The 26,500-nt window shown below is 36.5% G+C and overlaps 1 protein-coding gene across 5 annotated transcripts in view; it reads left to right on the top strand.

The window, feature by feature from the left end:
- The window catches only part of CBLB (Cbl proto-oncogene B), a 128,495-nt gene that overhangs the window by 89,552 nt on the left and 12,443 nt on the right, over positions 1–26,500 (top strand). For 3 of the 5 annotated variants that reach the window (XM_041422450.1, XM_041422453.1, XM_041422451.1), the window contains exons 10-16: positions 3,277–3,480; positions 11,099–11,284; positions 14,485–14,850; positions 17,246–17,340; positions 20,898–21,041; positions 24,974–25,053; positions 25,156–25,287. In XM_041422450.1, coding sequence (XP_041278384.1) covers positions 3,277–3,480; positions 11,099–11,284; positions 14,485–14,850; positions 17,246–17,340; positions 20,898–21,041; positions 24,974–25,053; positions 25,156–25,287 — 1,207 coding nt within the window. The remainder of the gene's footprint in view (positions 1–3,276; positions 3,481–11,098; positions 11,285–14,484; positions 14,851–17,245; positions 17,341–20,897; positions 21,042–24,973; positions 25,054–25,155; positions 25,288–26,500) is intronic. The other 2 variants (XM_041422452.1, XM_041422454.1) reach the window with 2 other exon arrangements.

A 26,500-nucleotide genomic window follows, 5' to 3' on the forward strand; every position in this document is an offset into this window, starting at 1 on the left:
TCCAAAAAAACTCAGAGGCTTCCTGGTGACCCAGGTTGGTGTGTTTTGTCCATCTTGTTCATGGATGCACCAGTCTGTGGGAAAAGGGAGAATGGGCACCCTTACTTCAGGGCAGTTGACCTAAAAAGTAATGTCTAAAGCTGAGGTCATTCCTCTTTACAATTGTGCGTCATCCCTGCCCCTTCTTTCGTATCTATATTTTATGGGGAGAAGTAAGGTTCATCCAGTTCTAAGACAGGACTTTATTCCACAGTTAATAATCAGTCTTTGCTTACAAATGTAGTGAGAAGAGTAAAAAGAATCCTTGAGTCTAGTCCATTTTGGACGTGTTTTTAAATTAGTTCATCCTCCATCAATGTGTTTTTACTCTTATATTTGTGGCATGTCTTCCAATACTATAATTTTCCTTTTCTAATTAGGACATTTTCTACCTAATTAAGAAAGCCTCAGTGGCAAACCAACACAATATACCAGAAGTATATTTGAGTTTTTCTTCCATTAGCAATAAAGGTTTCTTGAAAATTAAGTACTCTCAGTTTCCAGTTTTGTGTTCTTTGTGAAATTTGAGTTTGATGTTCCAAACACAAATCTTTCAAATTGGCCATAGGTCAAAAATCTGTAGGAAATTCCATTCTTTGAAATTCCATTAGCAATAAAGGTTTCTTGAAAATTAAGTACTCTCAGTTTCCAGTTTTGTGTTCTTTGTGAAATTTGAGTTTGATGTTCCAAACACAAATCTTTCAAATTGGCCATAGGTCAAAAATCTGTAGGAAATTCCATTTGAGGCATAACCACAAAAGTATATTTATTTCACTACTAAGCAGCTGCTGAGCTGGAACAATATTTCTCATTTCAGGAGTACCCTTTCTTTATTCTTTCAAGTTTCATTCTGAATGACATAAATCATTGACTTTAAAAATTCTGAAAAATTCTGAGGTGCATAGTTTTGTTGGTTTTGTTTGCTTGTTCATTTGTTTTTTGGCTGAGCTCACAAGACTAAGCAGAAGGACTGAAATCTTCGTACTTCTGATTGTTGGGTATCTTGTGGTGTGGTAGGAGCATGTTGCAGTCTTAGGTCAGTGATGTGTTCTGGTTCTGGAGACTTGAGAATCTGAGGTCCCCAGTACCTGGCTATGGGACAGGGATTCAGGAAGACAATGACAAAGCATTTTAGGCTCAGAAGACTGACATGTTTGAATGCACCAGATTTCTTCAGAACATCAGCTGTAATTGGTCAGGTACATTTCAGACTTCATTACAAATTTAACTTTTGTATAATTAGTGAGGCAATGAAGAGGTATTACACTGTAACAGCATCAGCTGTTGTGCGCTTCTGGTGGGTTGTTTAATTGGCAGCATAATGGCTCGTTAGGCATGCCTCAAGAGATCCAATGCAGATGTTTTCACTGAGCAGAAAAAAATTGAGTAAGCAGCATCCGATCTGCGTAGAATACTAAGGATGATTGAGCTGTTCACCTTTATGGGGCTCACTCTCTCAAATGAGACTTGGTTTACTTGTTTCCTTTTTGTATTACACAACAGGAGTAAAATGTCATTTTATACCACAGAAATCTATTGTCTGAAAAGTATGTGTTTTCTAAAAGCATATGGGCATATAGGCTGTATTGTTAGGTTAATAATGTTCCAAATAACCTTTCTGAGGGCATGGACAGGTGTGTGTATTAATGTAGGCATCTCGTCATACTGTTGAATGTGAGTCTGATGATGTGTTTGCTTACTAAGGCTTCTCAAAAAAAAAGAATGGCAACTGCTAGTGCAGAACACAGGCACAAGAAAGCCTTGAAAACTAAACGCTCTGTGCCTCGTTGGTAAGGTTTTTTAATAGAAAAATTAAGCTCTAAGGAGTTGTATAGAGTGAGGGAGGACTTCTGTTCACTTGACCGTGGCTCCTTCAGTAGGACCATATAATTTGAAGATGTTTTTTGAGGTACTAAAGTTAACTAGTTAGTTGTTATGGTGCTGAAAGTAAGAGTGTCTTTCCATACAAAATGAAAATCCAGTGCTAATCCTGCAAGTGATCTCAGGAGACAATCATTTATGCTTATCTGACCTTGTGATGCAGCTCATCCAAAAACTGTAAAATCATCTGTCAGTTTAGTTAGACTGGCAAGTGTCAAAATAAAAATAATGCAAGAAAAAAGTTAATGTTTTTGCATCTGAGAAACCAAAAACCTGTGTTTGCTTGGTTATATTTCAGTATAGTAGGTTCTTTAGAACAAATTTTGGTGTTAATATCTCTTTAGCTGTTTGTCTACCTGACTTCAAATACAACACAGTGAAATTTCTAATTTCACTTTGAAATATCTTGAACTCTCAAAGCTTCATGGTTCTTCTGAGTGTGGGTTTGTTTGTGGTTTTATTTGTTTGGTGGTAGGTTTGTTTTTGGGTTTTTTTAATAATTCAAATCTATGTTGTGCTTCTTGATGGAATATTTCTATAAGTGCTTGAAAGACTTCTCTGATTTTTATTCATTAGTAGTCTAAATCTCAAGGCTTTTTGTTTATTTCTGATGAGAAAAAATACAGTTCTGAAATAAGTAAAAGAAGTTGAATATGGCTGCTTGACAATTATTGAACACATTACTACTTTAAAATTAAAATTCAAGTAGTTCTTGTTACTGATAATATGTGAAAATAATTCCATGTTTTATATAATTTATTGAAAATGTAGTTAAGTCCTGATTTTTTATGTAAATGTGAAGAAAGCTGTTTGTAGCTTTAGGTGCTCTGAATTCTGGTAATGCTGCAGCTGTGATAGACTGAATATGTTTTTTCCAAGAAGAGCTGCATGCCATAAAGCTTGCCTGCATTTCCTAACACCAAATGAAAAAGAAATACTTTATGGTTAATATAAAAAGTATATAATAAAATGCATTATCTCCGTCTACACACCTCACCTTCCTTCTCTTGAAGAAATAGCAAAATGTATGCCTGAAAGAAAACGTGTTACTTCCTGACCCATGATATTAAGACTGATTTAGTGTTTTGTAGAGATAATAGCTACATTCTGATTAGTCATTTTTAAGTGAAGCTTAGTCTATTGAAGGGAGAAAGCTGTAATGTGCAGACATTTTAAGATGCACTATAGTTAAATATTTGTTAATCTGTTTCCTGTTTATTCCAGTCCTTCTTTACAAGCTTTTAGAGACCAATTGAGGATGTTTCTGTGTAAAAGGTATAACTCCTACTTTTAAAATTGTTGCTGGTTTTGGTTCCTTTTTTTTTTAAATTTATCTACATTTTTGTCTTACTGTAGGAATCAGATGGCCAAGGCTGCCCTTTCTGCCGCTGTGAAATCAAAGGGACTGAGCCCATCATTGTGGATCCTTTTGATCCCAGGGATGAGAATTCCAGGTGCTGCAGTATTATGGATAGCTTTAGTATGCCCATGTTGGACTTGGATGATGATGATGATAGAGAAGAGTCTCTAATGATGAATCGTTTGGCTTCAGTCCGAAAGGTAACTTCTCAAACTCTGCACAACAGCTAAACCCAGATATTTGTAAGCAAAGCTGCCTGTAACTTTAAACAGTGAGAGGCTGCACTTCATGCTTTAGCTCACAGCATCTCATTGAACAGTTGTTGGGTTGAAAAAACAAAATGTGTCAATACAAATGCATTAAAACTGAAGTTGAGTTGGAGAAAAAAAAAATTTCAGATTCTCAGCTGATGTGAACTAAGATAACTTAGTTTATAATGGTGAGCTTGCACCAGCTGAAACTCTTATCCAAACTAGGCTCTATGGACAATTCCCTGAGCTTTTATTTGTAAAGAACAAAAAATTTCCTATATGCATTTTTTTTCTGCATGTGTGTGTACACATGCATAGCATGTTGTAGGATTAAAGCTGAGTTTTCTAAACAGTTTTCAATATTATTACTTTGCTAAAGTGACTTGACACCTAATTCGTACTGCACACAAGTAGCTTTTAGTTATGTTTCATGTGAGTTGTCTATGAATTTTTTTCCTGCAATTTTTAGTATTAGGTACTCTTACTGGGAAAAATATTTTTGAGATTATCGATAGTGACTTTGTGCTTTGGGATGTTTTTTGTCCTGAAACGGCTCTATTTCAAATTCTGAGATCTTTGTTGCGGGAGATTTTATTACTGATAAATAAGCACTATCACTGACAAAAGTTTATTTTATCGTGATAGTTTTTACTACTCTATTTTAGCCTGGAATAGATATTGTCAGAGGCCATGCGACACTGATTTTGACAGAGCATTTACTAGATTTTTCCTTATACTAAGGTCATCTAGATTGAATTGTTGCTTTGGAATTAATTTTGTAACATCTTACTTTTCCATTTCCCTATCACTGTGTTTGTTAAAAAAAACTCCTGTTCTTCACCCTCATATCTGAGAATATCTGTCAGTTAATATACATGCTTCTGATATTCTTCCTAACCTCTTAAGGTTTATGAATCATTCTTGTGTTGTGTATGTAATACAACATGCTCTACCCTTGGGAACAGTTTATCCTTCCTGCCTGGACTTAAATTGCAGTCTGCATCATGACCTCTGTGAGACAGTCTTGAATTGATGGGCTTTTATAACGCTATCACTTCCATGATAAGACAAAAATGCATTATGCCTTTATCAAAAGAAGGAACAATAGGTTTACTATAAGATGTCTTCTTTTAGGTGTCCACCAAGTGCTTGAGTGCTTTTGTGCCTTGCTATTTTTTTTCATAGATTTCATTGTTCAGTGAAAGAAATTTTCACTCTGCTACCGTCTTGAAATCTGTTTGAAATTGTTGAATTATTGCATCATTTGGTGATTTTTAGCTGCTGTTTTCTTAAAATTGTTACCATTGATTGTGCAGTGATGGTCTTAGCCATGCCTCCTGTGTGTAATATGGCATTGTTTATATATACTTTTTTATCAGCAATGTCTTCATCAGACTTGCCTATTTCTTTAACTATGATTAGCAGGAAAAAGAAATAAATGTGTATTTGGAGCCTGCTTAAAGAAATTTTATTTTTCTCTGTGACATTATGTAACTTTGCTCTTTGTGAAATTTTCTTTTGTTTGTCATTAACACTGTTCCTATGAACAGGGTGCTGCATAACAACGGTGTTGTAGTAACGTAATTTTCTGAAATTATGGAAGTTAGGTGGCAAAGATAATAATTTAGCTCTTGCAGCCAACCTGCTGGTACTGTTATAACTTTGTAATTGCATGGACTGTGTTAAGCTTTCTCAACATAAATCTGTTAATCCTTGAAAATAAAATGGGCTATATTTGTGTCAAATCACCTGGCTGACCATTCTAAGAAAAATCTGGCTAGTAGTGAGCTGGGCTGTGAAACTCATTAGAAGAGAAGAGTTTCAGGGACATGAAGCTCTGATGAAAGTGACTGTAGGGCTTCATAATGCATTGTGTAAATACTCAACCAGATATCAGAAAAATACCAGTTCTGCAGTTTATCACTCTTACCCCTGAACTGTACTCCAAAACTCCTAAGAGGTGTCTGAATTAAGTCTCTGAAAAACCTCAGACTTGAAATTGCTTTAAGGAAAAGAATAATCATGAAGCTCCTGAGTCATTCCTTAAAGGAATTAGTAAGTGGATACACATTAAGAAAAATTAATAGTTCTTGCTAGGTGCTGTGTATGAGTCAGCAGTAGCAGCAGATCAACTCTAACAGCGGCTTTGGAGAAATCTACTGCAGTTAGGCTGTTTATCTGTCTCATCAATCAGCTTAATTTTTTTATTTCCACATTGTCTTCAGATATTTCTTAATGAAAGAAAGAGGAAGAGTGGTGCCAAAAGCCTCTGTTAATTGTTTCCTGGCCGAAAAATTTCAGCCCCATGATATCAGATTAGCTAATGCAGTTATTGCCCAAAATGTTCCTCTTTTCAGCTTTTGTTCTAGGAAAGCACAACATTATGAAATGCACATTAAGAAAATTGGAGATTATAGGCTCAGGTAAATATTGCAAATATTTTTTTTTTAATTTTTAAAGAGGGCATTTGAGTCTCTAATAGAGCACGTTAGTTGTTCTATAATGTTTATTTAATTGTCCTAATGAATGAAGAGTTCTCTGTCACTTTTCTTTAGTACAAGACATAATTTGATACACTTCTTTTAAAAATAAAGAATGAAAATAAGGAAAATGGATAGTGAAGGTGTTCTTGCTAAGAGCAAATAATTTTGAATTCATAAGTGCTTAAGGTAATTTTTTTATCCAAATAATATCCCATGAAAACATAGAGGAGGGCTCTACCAGTACAGGAGACTATGAGTCTTTCAGTACCTTAAAGTGAATTAGCATTGTTTATAAACTCTGCCATCTAAGAGTAGATAAAGTTACCCCATCTGGGGTCTTACTGTCTTCTCTGAAATTAATTTCCTAAATATCTGAATGTGCAAAATTCTGACTGACTGATTGATTCACACTGTACTTTAAAATAATGATAGGAAGTTGTCAAGGCTGAAAGACAGTTTGCCATGACTAGGCTTCTTCCATCAGGTGAGTTGGTCAAATTTGGTAAATCACGACAAAAGACCTTGGCTGTCAATATTTGGGAGGAGGCTGTTTTCACTCATTTCCATATAATAAGTCGACTTTTTTCTGGTAATGGAAGAAGGCATGTATTACATAGTAATAATGTTTTTCATTTCATTGTATAAAATATAAAAATATGTAAAATAAGACTTGAAATACGTATCCAGATATTCCCTTCGGCAGTACCAGAACTGATATATACACATTACTTCCTACATAATGGTACACCTGTTTGGTGAAATGTGTTAAGATCATGTCACTCAACAGGAGTGACTTACTTAACTGATTACTTACTAGTATTTGAAGGGTATAAATGCTGGGAGGCAGTATGCCTCCCCTAATTACTGATTCCCTTGGCAGTGTGCTGCTGACTCCCAGAGACCTCACTCCCTCTCCCTCCTTCACCTGCATTTTCTTGGGTCAGCAAAGATAAAGGGAATAAATCTGTCTATTTAAAAACATGTTTACGATCATCAGTGTTAAATGATGTAAATTTATATCCTCATTTAAGATTTTAAGCCTAGATAATACAGCTCTGCCTAGGTTACAATTTATCTTAACAAGAAATAACTATGTTATGAGTTACTCTCACCTGATTATAAATAAAAAAAACTTAGAGAACTACTTCTGGTGTAGGTCTCCTTGGACACTCTTAGATGTCTCATGCAGTTTGAGTTTGCTCCAAGGACACTAACAGGCAGGATAGTATTCCTCAGTGAGTCAATTGTTAGGATTTATGTTGAGAATGCTTTTCGTATGTGCTTCTCTGGCATAAAAGTATTTGAAAACTCTTGATTGAATAGCCTGACTGTTAATATTTTCATCAGAAAAAACTTGACTAGAAATTGTAATCAGTGTTGCAAGCAAGCTTTTTCTTGAATTCACAACTGCTAGGGGCAAACTGATGCCAGTGTATCCCAGTAACAAATACATCTGATGGAAAAACACAAGTGTGGTCCCTTCTGCAGTACAACTGCAAAGTCACAGCTGCTTTTCCCTTGGCAGCAGTCACGACAGCCAGATGAAGTCCATGTTGTTACAAAGGAGTCTGTGTTCTTCTCCTTAATTACATCTTTATTGCACAGGTCTCTGTGTGGTGCAGCAGAGCCCCTTTGTATGCTGAAGGTCTGTCCTCTGTCACTGCCAGTTCATTTGAGCTAGTTTGTGTCATAATCACTTGCTTGTTTTAGCTTTTTGTCACCGCTTTCTCTCATTGCACATTTTTTCCCAGCATATAGAAAACATACAAAAACCTCCAGTAGGTGACAAACAGGAATTTTAGGACAGTGGAGTGCCAAAAAGAGTAGATATTAGGACATCTGTCAATGCCTTGGTATCCACATGAGATGCAGCCATCTTGTTGGCCTAGCTGTCACTCATCAAATGATGCAGCTGGACAGGCTGGGGGTGGACTGAAAAATATGGGATTTTCATATTGGGAATATGGCAGAAATCTGATACTGAATGCCAAGGAAAACCTGTTTGCTGCTGTGGAATATTTGGTTTTGTTTTATTTTTAGTATCAGTGGATCCAACAAAGAATTATTTATCCCAGCAAAGCTTTTGCTCTTACTTCAGCACCAAGTGGCGATACAGATTAAGCTTCCTTGTAGGGGGAGAAAAGCTGCTTTTGCTTGCAGCTATTTAACTTTTTTTTTAAATTGTGCCTGATAAGTTACTCTTTAACTTGTTGGCCATAATCAATTCCCTTTTTGAAATCTGTGGGGTCGCAGCATGTATAGTACAGTGACTGTACTATAGCATAGTAGTCCAGGGGACCTAAAAATTACTCTGCTGTTTTGAAATAAGACATAACAAGGCATGGATATAAACCTAAATTCAAGTCCTCTCACACGCTTACTATTTTGAAAATTTTCCATTTAATTTTGTTAGTTGTGGTTTACTGTCCCTGGCATGTCATAGAGGTAGCCAAATACCAAGGTAATATATGGAACTAGAAGTTTATCACATAAATTAAATTGCTTGCTTCATTGGGTTTAAAAGCATGTCAGGGTTTAAGTATCTTGAACTTTTAAATGAATGGGTTTTAAATTTGAATATTCTATGATTTGTCTCTGCAAAATCTAGACTATTGTTGCAGCAGCAGAAAAGAAGTCTGACATGGATGGAACCAGTGAGCACACTGAAGGAAGAGGGTATCATTTTGCCTAATGATTCTTTAGAGCAGAACTGTGTAAGAGAAGTTTTCCAGATAGAAACAGGGATGGATATTCTTAAAATGATATCACAATATTGCTGTTCAGCTGGGATTTGTACAATTCCAGGCAGTCTCCCATTCGAGACTCTCAGGTTGCTCTCTCAGGAAATTGTGTTAATTAGTTTGATGATGCGACAATTAGAACATCCCAAATTCCATACAAATGTTTCTTGTCCAATAATTGGTTTTCAGTATTTCCTATATTTCTTACTCTTTGTTTCCTACTCTTATCACATATATGATTGCTCTTCTGCAACAATTCCCTGCTGACTGAAATGCATTATGTTGTGCAACACCATAAAATGCTGTGACTTAACTATATTACTTTCATTTATTTTGAATAATTGAATCTTTTTGGAGGCGTGACCTCCTTATTTGGTTATATTTCAGGTAATTTGGGAAACAAATTCATTTTATGTCTGCTGAAGTCAATCCTTTGAGTATATTGCATTGCATAGTTCTTGGCTTTCAGGAATGCTTTATGGAGTTGTAACTAAACTTTGAAAACTAATGCTGTTAAATGATACAATGTTTATTATGCTGTTTAACTGATAGATGCCTTCTGATAAGGAAAATGAATTGACATTCAGTTTATAGTAATTCTATAATTACAGTTGCTCAGGCATGCTTGCAAGATACATACCTTGCTTAGCTATTCAACTTTCCTTAATGTTGAGAAGCTAAATGCTTTGGTGATTTATGTGCTTATCTTTATGGTCTTCCAGTCAAGGACAGGGTCATTCACCAGTTAAAGGAAACAAAGAAAATTTCAAGACTGTATTCAAGGCATTTAATATGAATATTGAGACCACCTCTTCATTGAAGGGAGAAACTGAGAAACTTCTGGTAGCCATGAAGACCACTAATCTTGAACTGCTCTGTCTCTTGAATTTGAATGTTTAGTTGTGACATTGAGCTTGCACATGTAGATAAAGTGGGGAAGACTCTAAATAGCAACAAAAATAAATCATCCTGATGATGGAGTTGCACGTTACCCTTCTAGCTTTCAACATCTTCTCACCCCTCTCCTGCTTTTTTGTGCACTGTTGACAGTAATACTGTGGTGGCATCTATTTTTGAAGGAGATGTGGTAGCAATCCCTGTTGTATAGAATGGGATATTAAACTAAGCTGTAGTACAGAGCTTTGATAAGGATCAGTGCTCTAGAACCTTTTCCTCACTCTGGTTTTGAATTTATGATGTTTCCAGTTTCTTTAATGATTGTGTGTAAAGAAAGGCAGTGTCGCTTACTTGTTTCCTTGTTAAAGAACTTTCTGCTCTCATCCCAGTTATCCTGAACATGAATGATGTTCAGCATTCATGAGAAAAAGCTTATGAAGGGAGGGGGAAGTTTTATCCAAGGGGTTTAGCCCAAAGATGGGTGCATTTTTACCTCTCTAGGCAAGCTGTGATATGAGAACAGTGGGATGCCTCAGTGTACAAGTGGCTCAAAGCTGATTGTTGGTGGGAATGTCTTCCAGCTACTTGTATCTGCTCTCAGGGAAAGCACAGACATTCAGTTTTATTACAGTGCACTGATACTCATACAGTGAGTTCATAGAAATAACTTGAACTGATCTATGCAAACACCTGAGCTGTGTTTGTTAAAACTGAGCCAGATGAGGAGTAGGGACTAGTTGCAAAATTGGGTGGAGCCCTATATTGAGAGTTGAAATCTTTGGTTCTGATGAATTTGAAAGGGCAGGTCAAGGAAAAAAAAAAATTATAATTTGTCCCTGGAGGGGGATGTTAAATGTTTGTGTTGATAGTTCAGTATTTACTTAAATGGTTAAATTGTTCTTAAATTATTTTTATAATCCCTTCAATTTTTTGCTGATTTAGCTTCTTTCCCTAATGTCTTGCTGGTAACTTTGGTAAATTTTCAGAAGACATACATTCTGTTTTGTGTGGAAGTATGATTTGAAAATGGGCAGTAGGCAGTAACAGGCAATATCATGGATGTCTAGCTTTTAAAAGTAATTTGTAGAACTTTAGATTTAGTACTCTCTATTAATAAAAAAAGTTATCAAGTGTAGCAGTGCTATGGTAGAATTTATGATTTTTTTCCCTTATGTTTGGCAGTGACTGTTAGGTTTTTATACAAATTGCTGGAATTCTTTTATTTTCATCACAAGTTAACACGGGTCTTAATTTTGAGATAGAATGACTTGTAGACTTCTTTTTCAGTAACTATGAACTCTACTGTCCAGATATCCATTAGGAAAAATTACTATTATAATTGACTTTTAGTAAGTATCTGATAAGTATCAAGTGTTTTAGTTGGGGAATGGAAGCTGTATACTTGATCATCAGGTAAAAGGTAATTTTATTTTTTCTCTCTTGAAGTGCAATGACAGGCAGAATTCACCAGTGACTTCCCCAGGATCTTCCCCTCTTGCACAAAGAAGAAAACCACTTCCAGACCCCCTGCAAATCCCTCATCTTAGTCTTCCACCTGTCCCTCCCCGTCTGGATCTGATTCAGAAGGGAGTAGCACGGTCACCGTGTGCCAGTCCAACCGGGTCACCAAAGGTAAGTGTTACTGAACCATTATTTCTGGATATAAGAATTCTGAGAAATTGCATTTGCTTTTTTCCAAAGTGAGCTTCTTGTTGGTTTTGTAAAGTGGAATGTTTCAAACCTTTCCATGGATATTGCTTTTTCAGGATTTTGCTCTGCCCAAAAGAACTTTAATTTCTTCTAGTTTAAAGAAACTTTAGATTAGATCCATATTGATGAAGTCCAATCCATATTGATGAAGTCTCTTCTTTTTCCATAATACCTTATGTAGTTAAATGTGTCTGGCTGCATGTATTGGTCAAATATGACTTCAGTTTGTCTGATGATTATATTGTACTTGGTTATGGTCAGAATTTTAAAGCTGTTGCAGTAATGGATCAGTTCTGTAACAAACTCTGATTAATGAAAATAAATAGAAGCTAAAGTTTCCTGAAAATAGATTTAAAGGTCATTATCTCATTAAAATTATATGTTTTCCTTTCATGATGATTTATGTTCAATTTTCAGTGTCCTTACAAGAAAAATATGTGTAGATACACTGCTTTCAGAACCTTAAATGGCATATAATAGGACTCAAATTTCAAGGGAAATAATAATGGCTCTATAGCTAATAAGCTTGGATGCCTTTTTTTGTAAAACTGGTGATACTAAAGATTCAGTGATATTTTGAGTGGATAAGCATGAACAAGAACAAATGCTGTTTGCTACTCTCTGTAACAAGTTGATTGTTTTATTATAATTGCTGTATATAGAGAGCGAGTTAGATAAAATTTTTAATTTTTATATGATTAATTCAAATTCAAGTTCAGGACATGACTTGAAACCTATGTACTCATAATAATCCAGTTTGAAGTAGCTTGTTTCTTCTGTCAGGTTTTTAATTTAAGGTTGAAAATCAATACCTTTTTAAGATTTTGGTGACTTATAATTTAGAAGAAAAAATAGAAGTTTGAATAGTTTCTTTAATCTTCTTTCTTAGCTTCTTATATTATGCAAAGGAATTATAACACATTGAAGATATACACCAAACACATGCCACATCCATTAAAAACCAGTTTTATTATAGGGGTTTTTTTCAGAGTTCATGACTTAAAAAAGAAATTAAACCAGGAATAGCATTGATGCTGCTTCAATTTTTTGAAAATGCTTTTTTTACATGAAACTTTTTCTGGGGAAAAAAAATTGTGGGGTGCAAGGGAATGGAGGCAACCAAGAATAATCTCATACATTAAAAATTTTTATATTTAACAGAAAAAAAAGATAATTTAGTCCTGCCAAAACTACTCCTTCAGGAAAAAAAACCCCACAACTTTTCTATTTTACTCAAGTTAAAAACTATAATTTATAACTATAAGGTATAACAAAAAATCTAGATGAGGGTATTATTTTCCTGTGTTAACAGTGAAAATAACTATTTTACTTGAGTAGCACGTGGCTTAAATAGTTATTTATTTAGTTTACTTCCTTTTAGTATACATAGGCCTGTAGGTAGAATAACTTTATTTTCAATTAAAGTCACGTGTTGAGGTACTGTGGGAAGAATAGTGCTGGGCTAGCCAGTGAAGTGAGAGCAAATCCTGGTCTTACTAAAAAGTTTGGTGACCTCCATTTCTTTAAGTGGTAATAATATGCAGGTTTACCAAAGTCCAAGAAAATTATACATTTCCAGGAAAGTAATTTTCCCTGTATTTCTTATGGTAGCTGGAGATAAAACATTTGTAAAGACCTGGCCCAACTGTTACTTTGTAAATTGCCATTAGTAATTCAGTCATAATGAAAATGTTTTGGTTTTGTCAGATTTGTGCTCAGATTTGTGCAGCTATGAAGTTTTTTTCCTGATAACCTGAGTATCAGCTTTTTAGTATTAGCATATATAATTTTAGACCACATTTAACCATTTATGATATAATTCAATTCTTAGAAAGCAAGTATTCTGACAAATGTTGCTTGCAGATAAGCTAATTGCAAGTAAAACTACAAACTAATTAGGCTGCTACCTGAAAAACTGAACTGCAGTTCAAACAGATTTGGCACTCTGACACAGTGCATGTCATGTAAAGATTGGAGTCATCCCTAGGTATATAATTAAAAATTAAATAATTGTTTCTTCTTCCCCTTGCTCTCTAATCATTGCTTTTTGTGCTCATTTGCTGTCAGCAAGTTATTCCTCTGGGATTTTATTTTGTTTGGGGTTTTGGGTTTCTCTTCCACATCAGGAAGCCTGTTTTTTTCCAAACACTCCGCAGAATTCATTTCAGCAGATGAATAAGTGATTCAGACGATCTGGATACTGGAAAAAACTGTGGGTCAAATAAATCTGCCTGAGTTAGCGGTCTTTTCTGAAATAAATAAATGGGGCAGGAGATCTTTCTCCTTTTTAATGCCTTTATTAAAAAGAATCAGCTCAGGTGGGGAGAAATTGACGGGTCGCACCCACGCCGCCGTTGCTCCCAGGAGTGGCACAGAGGAGGAGGAGGAGGAGGATAATGCAGCTTTGTCCGCTGGTCTGCAGGCAGAGCTGGGGATTCCGTCCTCACGGGAGATTGGCAGATTCCCCTTTTTCGGTCTAACATTTCAGGTCCTCTCTCTAGTTGACATCTTTTTAGGTTAGGGTGAGAAGTAAAAAGGATCTTCGCAGATACTGGATTAAGTTCCTCATATTTAGACATCACTTAGGTCTCTTAATTCTATGTTGGCTCATTGTTTTTGGAGTTTTTTTCCTGGAAAGTTACAAAATTAGTGAAATGCATTCTCCTCTGCATACTAGTTCTGATGTCACTCTCCTGGCCCTGCTACCTGCAGGGTCTGGTGTCGCTCCCTGGCAATCAGCCAGACTGATCCCCAACCATTAACAGGTAATTGAAGAAGAACTCTCAACAATAGGTGGCTGCAACATGAAGCTAATTTAACAGCAACTGGTTAAATTGTTTTAACTCTTCAACCTTAAAAAAAAAATAGAATACTTTTTTTTCATAACATTTTCTGCTCTCCTCTCCTTGCTTGGGTTACTCATGCAACACCAGAAACGGGGGTGTGCTGTCTGAAGGGCCAGGTTGGCTGCAGAATGCTGGCAAGGCCTGCATTTAACCTCCTGGCAAGTACTGCTGTACTGCCAAGAAAATATCTCAGAAACGATGAATCCACACTTGTCCATGAGCAACATTCATTGTCTGTGTAACTTTCCTTTTTTTGTAACTTCCTGTGTCGTTCAGTCCTCTCCCTGCATGGTGAGGAAACAGGACAAGCCATTGCCAGCGCCGCCACCTCCCCTGCGAGACCCTCCTCCGCCGCCGCCGGAGCGGCCTCCCCCCGTCCTGCCGGACAGCCGGGCCGCCAGGCACCTGCACCACGCCGAGAGCCTGCCCGCCCGGGAGCAGCCCGCGCCCCTCGAGGCCTGGTGTCCCAGGGACGTGTTCGGGACAAGCCAGCTGGCGGGCTGCCGAGGCGGGGGTGACGCCTCCCCCAAAGCGGGACTGACCGCCATTGCAAACGTGAACGGGAGGCACGGCCGTGTGAGTGCGGAGCAGGGATTCATGAGGAAGCACAGACGCCACGACCTGCCTGCAGAAAGTGCCAAGGTATTTCCAGTGAGCTGGGTGTTGAATCCTAAATTCACGCCCTACTGCAGCATTGTCTTGCATTGGCTAACACACTGTTTATATTGGCCAGTGCTGATTTGTGGTTTCTAAATCTTTTCTGTTGGTGCTTAATGTTATTGGTAAAAACTGATCCAGCCTATTTTAATAAAAATTAAAAAATAAAATTTATTCACAACCGATACACAGTCCCAACCACCAACAATCAAAAAGCAGCACTGACCCCAGGATGGGAGCGGGTGAGCTATGATCCGGCCTCTATCGCACTGAATCCCCCTTTTCACCAATGCCGCCTGGCAGAGTTTGAGTTTTATACTCCTTTTCTTGCCCGCGGCGGAGTGCCTTTGTCCTTCCTTGGAGTTCTTCATATTCATGTTGTGTCTATTCTCTGTCCTGCGCTGGACAAAGCCTTGTCTGGGAACTGATGTGTATCTGCTCCTCGGTTCCCAGAATCCCAAATTTAGATGTATGTCCTTGATGGTCCTGTCTGTCTAAGATGAACATCTTCATGGGCCATCCTCGCTGGGCATTCTCTCATTCCTGCCAGCGAGAACACCCATCTCCTGTGCAGGCTAGGTTTACTTTGTATGTTAAGGACATACCTCCTCCTCAGCTGCCAGCTGTGGTTTTCATCACCCTGTGAAGTAATCCCCTTATCCCTTGCTGGTGTGATTTTAAAGCTTTATATTATATTATTCTAATAATCATATTCTACCAGCACGAATTACCACCATATCCATAACACTTAACAATAAGCTGCTCATAAAGAAATTATTTGTTAAGTGCTGTAATTTATAAAGCAACTGTACATGAGGATCTGAGTTACAATTTACACATAAAACCTTGAAAAATATCTTTGAGAGAATATTCTAGATTTGCTATATTCTTCTAGCAAATTATCCCCGATAACAATGTATCCCTGTATGCTGTAATAATACAGCATCTCAAGTCCACTTTGGAACTGTCATATGCCAAAACTGTGTGCATTTTCTGATGGAATAGTAGATGATCCAGTTAGCTCTGTTGTAGGTGAGGTGAATTCTGGCATTTAGCAGCCTCAGGCACTTGCAAAGCCATTTACAGCTGGTGAGGCTTAGCTTTGAAAAAAGATCAAATGGTGATGTCCTAAGAAAAAATTCCTAGTTCTGCTCTAATCAGTTTTATCAAAGCAGCTCAGTAATTTATTCATAGAGGTTATTAATGCAAAGCTCCTCTCTTTGTTTTTTTGAAGACTACACCGCTCTCGCTTAGACTGATGGATTTGTGGTTAAGCCATGGTAGTTAGAAATCATATTTTTCCTCTATTTGCTTTTCCCAAGACCACAAGCTATTTAACCTTTCTATCTCCAGTTAATTTTTTGTGTGTGTATATGTATATGACAAGTATCTTCCCATATGTATATATAGATGGAGGTTTTGGTTGTTTTGAAAGTACGTTTCTGAAATTGAATTTCTGTCAGTAAGGGGTCTTGACATATGTGATGAAAGGTACTTAAGTAATCTGTGATGATCTAATTATTATTATTATGTAATGCTTTTCTCAGCATTGAGGCAAAGCACCAAAATTTTATTTAGAACTAGGCTGTTGTTTAAATGCTACAAGTTTTCTATTGATTTTAAAAGGATACTGGATTTATATCTTCAACTGTAGCTTCATGTAGCATTCTTGTTATGGTCTAGCACAATACTGAAGCTGATAGAATGAATACTACTCAAATTAGAATACCAAGTCAGTGTGGAAGTGTAGTCTGGAAGAGTTACATATATAGGTCTTTAACCAAGTATTGCTTGATCTGTCATCTTCAAGTTGTAGATCTGAACCGTTCAATTAGAGGAAACAACCCTGAATTACCATCTCAGGCTGTATTTACATTCATGAGAGAAACACGGAATGAATATTCTTCCCTGATTCATATATCAATTGTAATACAAACTTTCTGGTATTGGTAGAAGCCAAGAATTAGAAAGACAATCCTGTGGGTAAAGGATGGATTCTGGTAGGCGCTGTGTCATCATTTTAATAATTAATGTGTTTAGCATGATGTACCCGTTGCCTTGCCATTATGCTTCATCTCTCTCACTTTGCAATCTTGAAATCTTAATTTTCCCCCAAGCAGTTCAGCTGTAACTGAGTGTCTGTCTAGTAACTGTCATGTGAAGCTTCTTCTTTTGCTGAAGTTTTAAACTAACATGTTCTGCATCTCCAAAATGAGGTGAAACAGGCCTCAGAGTCACCTCAGAGACAGCTCTGTGATGTGAACTCCTGGGAAAGCCTTTACCCACAGGCTTCTCAAGGTAGATTGTGTATACTACCTAGTTGATGAATATTCATGGTGATAGAAAGAGATACTCATTGTAATGTTTGTGTGACTTTTAGGTTTTTTCAAATGGTCATCTGGTAAATGAAGACTATGATGTCCCTCCACGGCTTTCACCCCCTCTTTCAGCTGGCTCTGTTATCCCTAGTATAAAGTAAGTTAACTTTATATAAGAAAAGTGCTGGTTAATGTTAGGTAATAGCACTGACTCTCTGGTGCTAAAAGAAAAAATGGGAAAAAGAAAGAAATTAACTAATATAACTTGATGTGCTTTCCATGAGTTTTAATGTGCCTTGACAAAGGAAACCTAAATGATATTGATTAAGTGGGAACAGTCCTAATGTTAATTGGACACAGCATGTTTGTATAGGGAGAGAGGGTAAATTGTGGCAGATCTTGCTCACAGGAATTTGGCAGTGAGAGCAGATACTGTCTGGTTTGGCTTCTATTACTACAGGAGAATTGTGGTCAGAGCTATTTATCACAGGAGATGAAAGAATCCAAGGAAAGTGCTAGGGCTAAAAAATGTGTTCTGTCACTGTTCTGCCCCTAATCTAGTCAGTCTTTCTGGGCTTTCAGTACATGGAGCTTTATCCAGCGTTCACACCATCATCTCTTATTTGTTGTAGCTAAAAAACAAGCAACCAAAACCAAACCATTTGGTATAGTTTTAAATATGATCAGCCTTTCTGAGTTCCAGAACATGGGAAGGTTTGTCATTCCAAGTGCAAGCTACTGTTAGTCTTCCAGTAAAATGACTGTTTATTTTTTAAATAAAGATGTTGCTGTCATAGCAAGTATCTTCAGACTCAGAATGGCACGGGATTTTGTACAGAATAAGATCTATTTAAAGTGGAAAGCTTGGAAGTCCTGTAATGTGGTGTGTCCTTATTTTGTGTTTTCATAAGGAAATTTCATAAGGAAATTGGAGCATATCACAATAATGCTATTCTACAACTTCTTTCCAGTGTTCTGCTTGTGATTCTTGCGGTTAAATAATATAATTGGACAGTCAGTTCATATTAGTCCTGAGAACTTTCTCATTCCATTTTTGTGTTCAGTTAGCTTTTTAATATAGAAGACAAATATATTTCAGCATTTTATTAATATGCTGAGTTTTTTCTCGGCGAGCACTACAATAAAGGTGCAGTGGAACATTGACTTTTTTTATTTAGAAACCTGGTTTCAGGTGGAGCAATTGCTGAGGTGAAGTTCTCCATGCCTATTTTCCGTTCAGAAGAAAATTTTAGCATGTTATCCAGACATACTTGTTAATTAAATGTTGGGTTATAACCTGATGGAGGTAGGGTCTCAGAGAAGTACCAGTTGGATACCTCATATAATCAGTTCCCTTCTAGTCTGCTTATTTCATAACACAATGAAAATCTGAAGAGGGGAATATTCTTATTTCTGTATTTCATAACATGGAAAAACACCCTACTTCATGAGAATCCCATTTTTTTCAGTCAGATACTTGCAGATGTAGCCTAGAAGCAAAGTACAGTGTATACACAGAGTATTGGAAAGTCCACACAATATTGTAATAATATGTACAGGCACAAAATCCTTGTCAGGCCACTCCAAAGCTAGAATGTGTGACTACTGCTTGGTCAAAAGAAATTCTTTTATTAACCAAAGATTTCTGAATAGAAAACTGATGAATTCCAGGAACAAGGAAAAACCTTTATTTGTGAAAACCAAACTCCATTGATTTTTGAGGAAAAAATTAACTTTGGTTTCTGTTTTGGCTTTGTACTTATGCCTTTTAAAAATTGCACAGGCAGTTTTAGATTTTGATTTATAAAGCATAAAATTATCAATACATAACTTTAGGAGCAAGAAGTTCAAGTTATTTAATTAAAAATACCACATGGAATGACTGTTAAAAATTGATCATTGTTTGTTCTTTCTTTAAACACTAATATGTCTCTTTTCAATTTATTTAAAATTAAGTTTTTGTCACCACTAGGAAATATGCCAGTAATCCATAATATTGTGTGACAATATGTAGGTGGAAAAACTGGGGAGGAAGGGGAAAAAATCTTTAAAATTGGCAATTTCCACCAACCACAACAATTGCTTTCACAAAATGTAATTCAAATAATATCTAGCAAGATTTATTTGGAAACATCAGATAGAATATTTTTACAGTCTACTTTTCCTCCTGTTAAATTGACTGTGCTCAGCACTCCTAAGTGTTGACCTGTACTTGATTCAAAATACTCTGCTTTTCACAACTGTGCTACTCCAATTAATCTGAGCAAGTTGCTCATATTTTTCATGCTCTCCGATCTGTGCAGTGTGGTGGATTGAGAGCTGGTTTATTTCATATAGCTCCAAGGCATTCTGTTCTTTCTAGTTGTTATAATCAGTCTGTAATTCCAAACATTTGACTGAAGGATACACGTATATAATGTATGGAATGTCTTATTCTAAATAACAAGAAGGCAAAATGACTGTTATTTAAAATTTCACAATTCTACAATGTCCCTACTTAAATTGTTTAATCAGCTTTTACTGAATATAATGTTACAAATATGACTTTTTTTTTTTTTCTTAAAAAGCTACATTAACAGAAAAGCACTGGAGGTTTTTGTTGGGTTTTATTTTTCCTGGAAACAGTTCTGATTTATTTTTGTTTTACTAAAGTAGTCCCTATAAACTGTACCTCAATAATGAAATATTGGACTCTTGCTAACTGAACATCTGTTTTTTATCTTCCACTCAGCCCCTATGTTTTTGACTAAACATGTGAAAATAGTTATTTTTAATTGGACTTCTGTAATTATGTCAGACTTTTTTAGCAGCTTTGATCAAGTTGCTGTTTTATTCCTGAAAGGATATCTAAAACTCTTATGTCAAAGATACAGAGTGATTCTTCCCCAAAACTTCAAAATTTAAGTTAAATAGTGTTTGTTCCATTCCAGTGAGTAGCTCCCATTTTGCTACACCATTAGCAGACTCTGTCTCCAAAGTGCCATAAACCACAGCGATATTTTGCATGAGGAAGCATCCATTTTTGAGTATGTAATGTTGCATCCAATTCCACGTGCCTTTCGTAGTCTGTGAATATATTAGGAATATTTAGTTGCCTTGAGGTAGTTGAGGGAAAAGTAGCACCAAAAGGTGTTCTTCCTCTTGCTGTCTGTCCCACCTTGCTAAGAACATTTTGAAGGTGAAGTCATAGTCCCATTAAGGCCAACTGTGGCTTGGAATTCCTGTCTCCCTTGAGATCAGCCTTTGGCATGGCACTTCTCGGTGACAGAAGGAGCAGGGCTTAGGGGCACGTTCCAGACATGTGAGAGGACACTGCTTGACAGGCCACTGAAAGCGTCAATGTCCTCTGCATCTCTAAGCCCTGCTCAAGACCTTTTCTCCTGAATTAACTTTTATTCCGTGCTTTTGAAAAGAGCAAACAGGCTGAGTCTTGCAAGTGCCTATTTGGTACTCTAATTCTTTGCAATTCTCTGCTATGTTGTGCTTGCTTAAAGTAGCTTTTTAACTCTTAGAAGGGCAGCTGCCCTTTGCTCTATACATTCTCAGTGACAAAAAGTCAGTAACCTTACAAGTATGTTTGTCATGGTGCTTTTGTTTCCTTATATGTAGCAGACGTATTAAGGATGTTTGGGCTAAAGAAAAGTATTTTCAGTATTATCTGAGGTCAAGTACCTAACAGCTGAAGATAAACTATTATTTTTCTAATCTTCTTAGGTGCCCTGGTCCTTCAGCAAATTCTCTGTCTGATAAGTCAAGGGAACACCCAGATGATGATGATGAATACAAAATTCCTTCTTCACATCCTGTAATACTGAGCTCACAACCACCTCATGGTCATAATATAAAACCTCTTGCTCGGTAAGGTGATATAGCAGCCTTGAAAAATTTTTGTTTACAAAACCTTTGCTTTTTCCAAAATTAACTGCATTCAGTGTCTGTAATGATGGGTAAGCTTGCCTGCCTCCTAAGCTTGGATTATCCATGCTTCTGTTTCATTTGGCCACTGCCACAGATACAAACCCATGAAGTTCACATCATTGAATCTCTCTTGTGTTAGAACTGGATATTTTTTGCCTTTGGATACCATTTCTGCAGTTGGGGTCTTTTTTTTTTTTTTTTCCCCCCTTACACTGAGGTTTTCGAAACTGACCAGGAGATACAACTCCTAAAACTCTTTCCAATTTAGTTATAAGGAGAATTGTGTGACTGAAATTTCCAGTCAGCTTTGAAATTCTTAGCCTTTCACATTTTATATAATTCAATTTAAAAGCAATGCAGTACTGAAAAGTATGTGAACTGGCAGCTGTATGTGCATACTTTGATTCTTTTTTTTTTTTCCCCTATGTATAGTGTGTCTTTTTAGCTTTTTGAGCCCGTTTGGCAGTATATTTTCTTTGTGCTTCTCAGAAAGAGAACCTTTTTTAAATACAGGTGGAATATGTCTCCTTGGCTTTACATATATTCTGAAACAATACCTCCAAACTTTCACTGTTCAGAATTACTAATGGATTATGACAAGGAGACTTGGAGCAAGAGACGTGGCAACTGAAGGCTGTGACATTCCTGCTGAACTTTGCCCCTTAAAAAGATATGAATGGCTGGAATTAAAACAATAAGTCTGGAGTGATTGCAGGGGAAAGGGGCAAATGTTTTACTGGTCTTGTAGGTCGCAGGTGTGATACTAGAATCAAGTATTGGTCTAAAAAATATAGTGACTAAAAAAATTCTGTGACGTATTACAATTTTTTCCCTCTCTCTGTTGGAATGTGATGTTGAGGACCCACCATCAATAAAGCTCAACATGTCTCTCACCTCAAAATTAGCCAATAATGATTATTAGACCTTTTAAGTCATAATTTGAAACAAGTAGAAAAAAGCTCATAAGATGATCATTCTTTTCATGCAGGTTAAAAATTTTCTCTTAGTAATCCTGATCCAGGCTTCACTGCATAGATATGAATATTGTGCAGTTGCCAAAGCCTAATGAACTTAAGGACTTAAATTTTTATCTACTGTATGAGACTTAAAAAAATCAATGATAAATAAAACTATGTTGGCTGAGCAAAAAAAAATGGAGAGCAAGAAGAAAAAAATTCCAAGGTCCTAATCCTTTTTTCCTATGCCATTTTAATGGGATCATGTTGTGCTTTTGTATGGAAATGATGCAAATAGATTCAAACAGAAAGGTTCTTGAGAAAATAAGCAGCTGGAGAAATAGAATCTTACAATTTTTATTTTACAGAAAAAAATAATTGATTGTCCTTCCAGTTGGCTGGTACAGTATTTTACCAGACCCTTGGAATTATTAACGGAGACTATAGATAGAAAGACAATTTCCAAGTTTTCTCCAGTTTTACTGTGCATATGGTGGGGTTTTTTACATCAATTCAGGACTTACTACAGATAAAATGCCTAGGTTTGCTATTCAAGTTGCCCCATCATTAAAGCCACCAACTCCTCTTATTATACATTCTGATAAAAAATTTAACTCAAACCATTCTTCTAGGCATTAAAAAAACAGTCTGGTGTTCCACATGCTTAAAATGTCTTCTTTTAGCTAATGTCACTGCTTAGATGTGAAAGCTGAGATAAAGTTTTCAAGAAGGAATCTGTTTCCTGGTTGGTGTTGTGTTCTTTTAATGCATTTCATTAAGTAACATGGGAGGGATGTTTTGTTTCAATGAAACTTAACTTCTCATTATTGTTCATCAAAACTGTTATCAGCTGTTTGGGGTTTTTTTAATGTTATACATTTTTAGTACATTTCAGTTCTTTCCCCTAGTGTCACTTTCTCTTATCTCTTTCCAAAGTATTAGTCCCTAACTTCTTGGATAGTACTTGGAGTTTTCAGTAAGCTAAAGAGCTTAAAAATTTTGTCAGAATGTTTTGTAGTTTAGAATTATGTAATTGTTCCATCCTAATCCCAAATTGGTGTTACCTTTTCTCTCTTTTACCTGTAGATATGACAGTGCTAAAAATATCTCAAGAATAATACAAAGAATGATTCACAGTCTTACTCTCTGGCAGATCATTGCATTGTCTGGTTTGTTACTGCTGAACGTCAGTTCAGGAATAAGAAATAAAAGGAAAGAATTTCAGCATTACTAATTAGGCTATTATTAGAATAATGTTACATTATTACATTTGCTGTCTTTTCCTGATAAAGTTTTTTTTCCAAAAGGGGAAAGGACAGAAGACTTGCTCGTTAGTACTCGTTTGATGTCCTTTTTTCTGGTGTTTACTGTTAATGTAAACAGGCATTTCAGCCTTGTTTGTAAACTGATCACTTAGCTGGGCTCATCATGGACTGATTCTTCTGAAGCGGTGCCGTGTTAAGTTACCTTGCTGCCTGTGGCGAGTTACATTATTGAAAATGCAGAATTCATTAAAACTAAGGTAGAAAATATTCTTAATTACTTCGTGTATATTGTGAGGAGTCAAAGTGTTGCATCCAATGCACTTGAAAGATTGAACCAATCTAATGTCAAGGAAAGAAACAACACTTCCTCTACCACTTCTCTGGGGGAGGTAATTTATAGCAAAAGATCTCTTACCATTAGGGGCTTTTGTTTGTTTGTTTTTAAATCTTGCAATTATTCTTATATTTATTTCATTACTCCTAGTTGTAACTCTTGGGACCACAAATGCAATTCACTTCCTCTTAACTGTTTATGTATTTTAAAATATTCCAGACCCTTATTCATTCTTCCTTTCCATTTGGCCAAAGCTGATAGGTTTATTAATACTGTTGGCAAAAACCCCAAATCTGAAATTTTTAGTAGATTTACCAATATTTAATAATAATAGCGCATGGTGGAATGGGATTTTTATCTGTAAGCTGGAGTTACTTAGCATGGTGGCCTTTTTCCAAGGAAAACCTCTGATTCTTTCTGAATAGACAGAGCCCACAGTTACAGTGACAGGAGCAATTTCCTGGTTCTTTCATATTTCAAACAACATTTAAGATTATTATAAGGTTTGTTCAATATTTGTCCCTGCCATATAGCAACATCTTCTTACAAAAATAATCTTCAATATTTTCAGCAAGATTGTAGGCACTCTTTACTATTTGGTTGGATGATTTTCATATTCATTTGATACTGTTGTTAAGTTTTGAGGTCAGAATATGCATCCATTAAAAAAAATCAGTGGTAGAAGTATCAGCAAGGCAAAGTATTTAGATACAGAAATTAATGCATTCCTGCAAAACTGCTTTGGCTAGTTCAGTTTTGGGGTTTTCATTGTGTTTTTTAATGTTTGGAAAAGTTTAGTCAAAATTTATTATTAGTGTGTATTGTGGTGTTCTGCTTGGATTTTTTTGTGTTTCTTATGTTTAGATTAATGGTTTTTCTGGTGTGCTTTGGTGTGGATAATTACATTACAAAATCCACATTTCCCTTTTCTTGTAATTCTGCTGGGGAAAATTCAGCATCTGTGAAGGTGAACTAATATTGAGCCTGTGATGTAACTGTGTGAATAAAGTGATGACCTGAGCTCTGAAGTGAAGGCTGTGTTTAATGTTAGTTCTTCCTCTAACTTGTATTGCAGCCTGTGTTATTTTAAGCCATGTCAGTATGTCACCAAGAAAGCAGTATAATCCTTCAAAGCAGTTTTAATAAGAGTTAACCAGTATCTGCTCTCAACATCTAAAAATGTAAATTTTAAAATTGATGCAGCTTATTGTCCCTGATTCGTTTCCATATGGTGAACTGCCAGGTACTGCTCATTCAGGGAATTAATTAATGCTTGGCTAAATGGTTGATTGCTTCCTCCTTAATGTCTGTCTTCAGGGTGTGTGAGAATGGCCAATGTGCAAATGGAACACACGGTGCTACTTCCGAGATAAAGAAATCGAAACATCCAGAGTCAGGTACGGTTTTTATTTTTTTTGATGTCTGCTGACAAGATTTACTCTGCGCTGCCCTAGGGGTGCAGCAGGAAAACATTCACTTCTTGTGGTTGTGTCATTCAGGAGATGTCTATGATGCACCTACTGTTCCGGTACCCTTGCCTCCTGCACGGCCTCCTGCCAGAGACAACCCCAAACACAGCTCTTTGCTCACCAGGACACCCTCCGATTATGATCTTCTGGTGCCCCCTTTAGGTTGCAGACTTTTTGCTGATTACATGTGATGGTTAACACTGCCCAGATGAACTAAATGCCATGTTTACTGAAAAACAGCCAATGTAGAGTAGGCTATGAGCTAAATATTGCAGCTGTCAGTCAATATTTTGTGTCATTTGGAATCTGTTTATACGACCTCACTTGAGACAGACAAAAAGGTATACTAAATCTGTATTCCAGCTATACAGAAAAGTAAAAACCATTTTCCCTAAAATAAATTTTAATTGTCTCTTACTAAGAAGTTTGAGCATTGCAATTTATTGCAGTAGTGGAGCATTTTTCCTACTGTAGCTTAAATAATTCCATTTATTTTATCAAATACAAAGAATAATGCCAAAAAAGATGGTATGTGAGTAAAAAAAGGAAACCACTAAATTAAATTAGTAAGTTCATTTCTGGGACTTTTTTCCCTCAAGGGACAGTTCAAAACTCAATGCTGTCTTCAGGCACCAAGAGTTCTTTTTTCCAACCCTGAATTCTGTTCTGTTCTCCTACACAAAAATCAGTGATCTCTGCATATATATTGGTGGTATGCTTGGGGACCGCCCACACTATCATTAACAAACTCAGCTGCATGGTTGTGTCTCTGTGTGTCAGCATCCAAATTTCTGGTTCCATAAAACCTTTTGAACATTTGCCTTGTTCCTGCACTATGCTCTCTCTAGTCCCTGAAGTGTTCCTGAGATCAGGAGAAATGAAGGCAAAATAACACATAAATATCATGGTGCTTGGTAACTCCTGCTTGCACCACCTTTGTATAAAAGGTGCATTCTTTTGCCAAGCTCTAGAAAATTCCTTTTATATCTGGAGTCAGAGCTTCTGAACTGCAGAGATAATACACAGTATAAATGTAGCAGATTGAGTGCAGTCAGCATTGGTGTTTGTATATAAATACACTTGCTTAGCCACTGAAATACAGCTGTTACTCTACCGTGATACTCCGTGAAGCCTTCATTGTAGTAGACTCTTAGCAATTGAGTCAAAGCAATTTCTCCTTCCATCCCAGCAAAGAAACTGAGCACTGCAAAAGGTTAATCAGAGCATGTTTTAGAAGAGGACTGTGGGTATTAACAGTCAGGTTTACAGTTTCATTACTGGAGTCACTGAACTGCTTAGATTAATCATAGGAGTAAAGGCCTCAGCAGCCAGAGAAAAATCAAGTTTAAGCTTTTTTTCTTTATTCTCCAGTTCT

The sequence above is a fragment of the Onychostruthus taczanowskii genome, unplaced genomic scaffold (assembly GCF_017590055.1).
Source record: "Onychostruthus taczanowskii isolate IOZ18803 unplaced genomic scaffold, ASM1759005v1 scaffold73, whole genome shotgun sequence".
NCBI lineage: Eukaryota > Metazoa > Chordata > Aves > Passeriformes > Passeridae > Onychostruthus > Onychostruthus taczanowskii.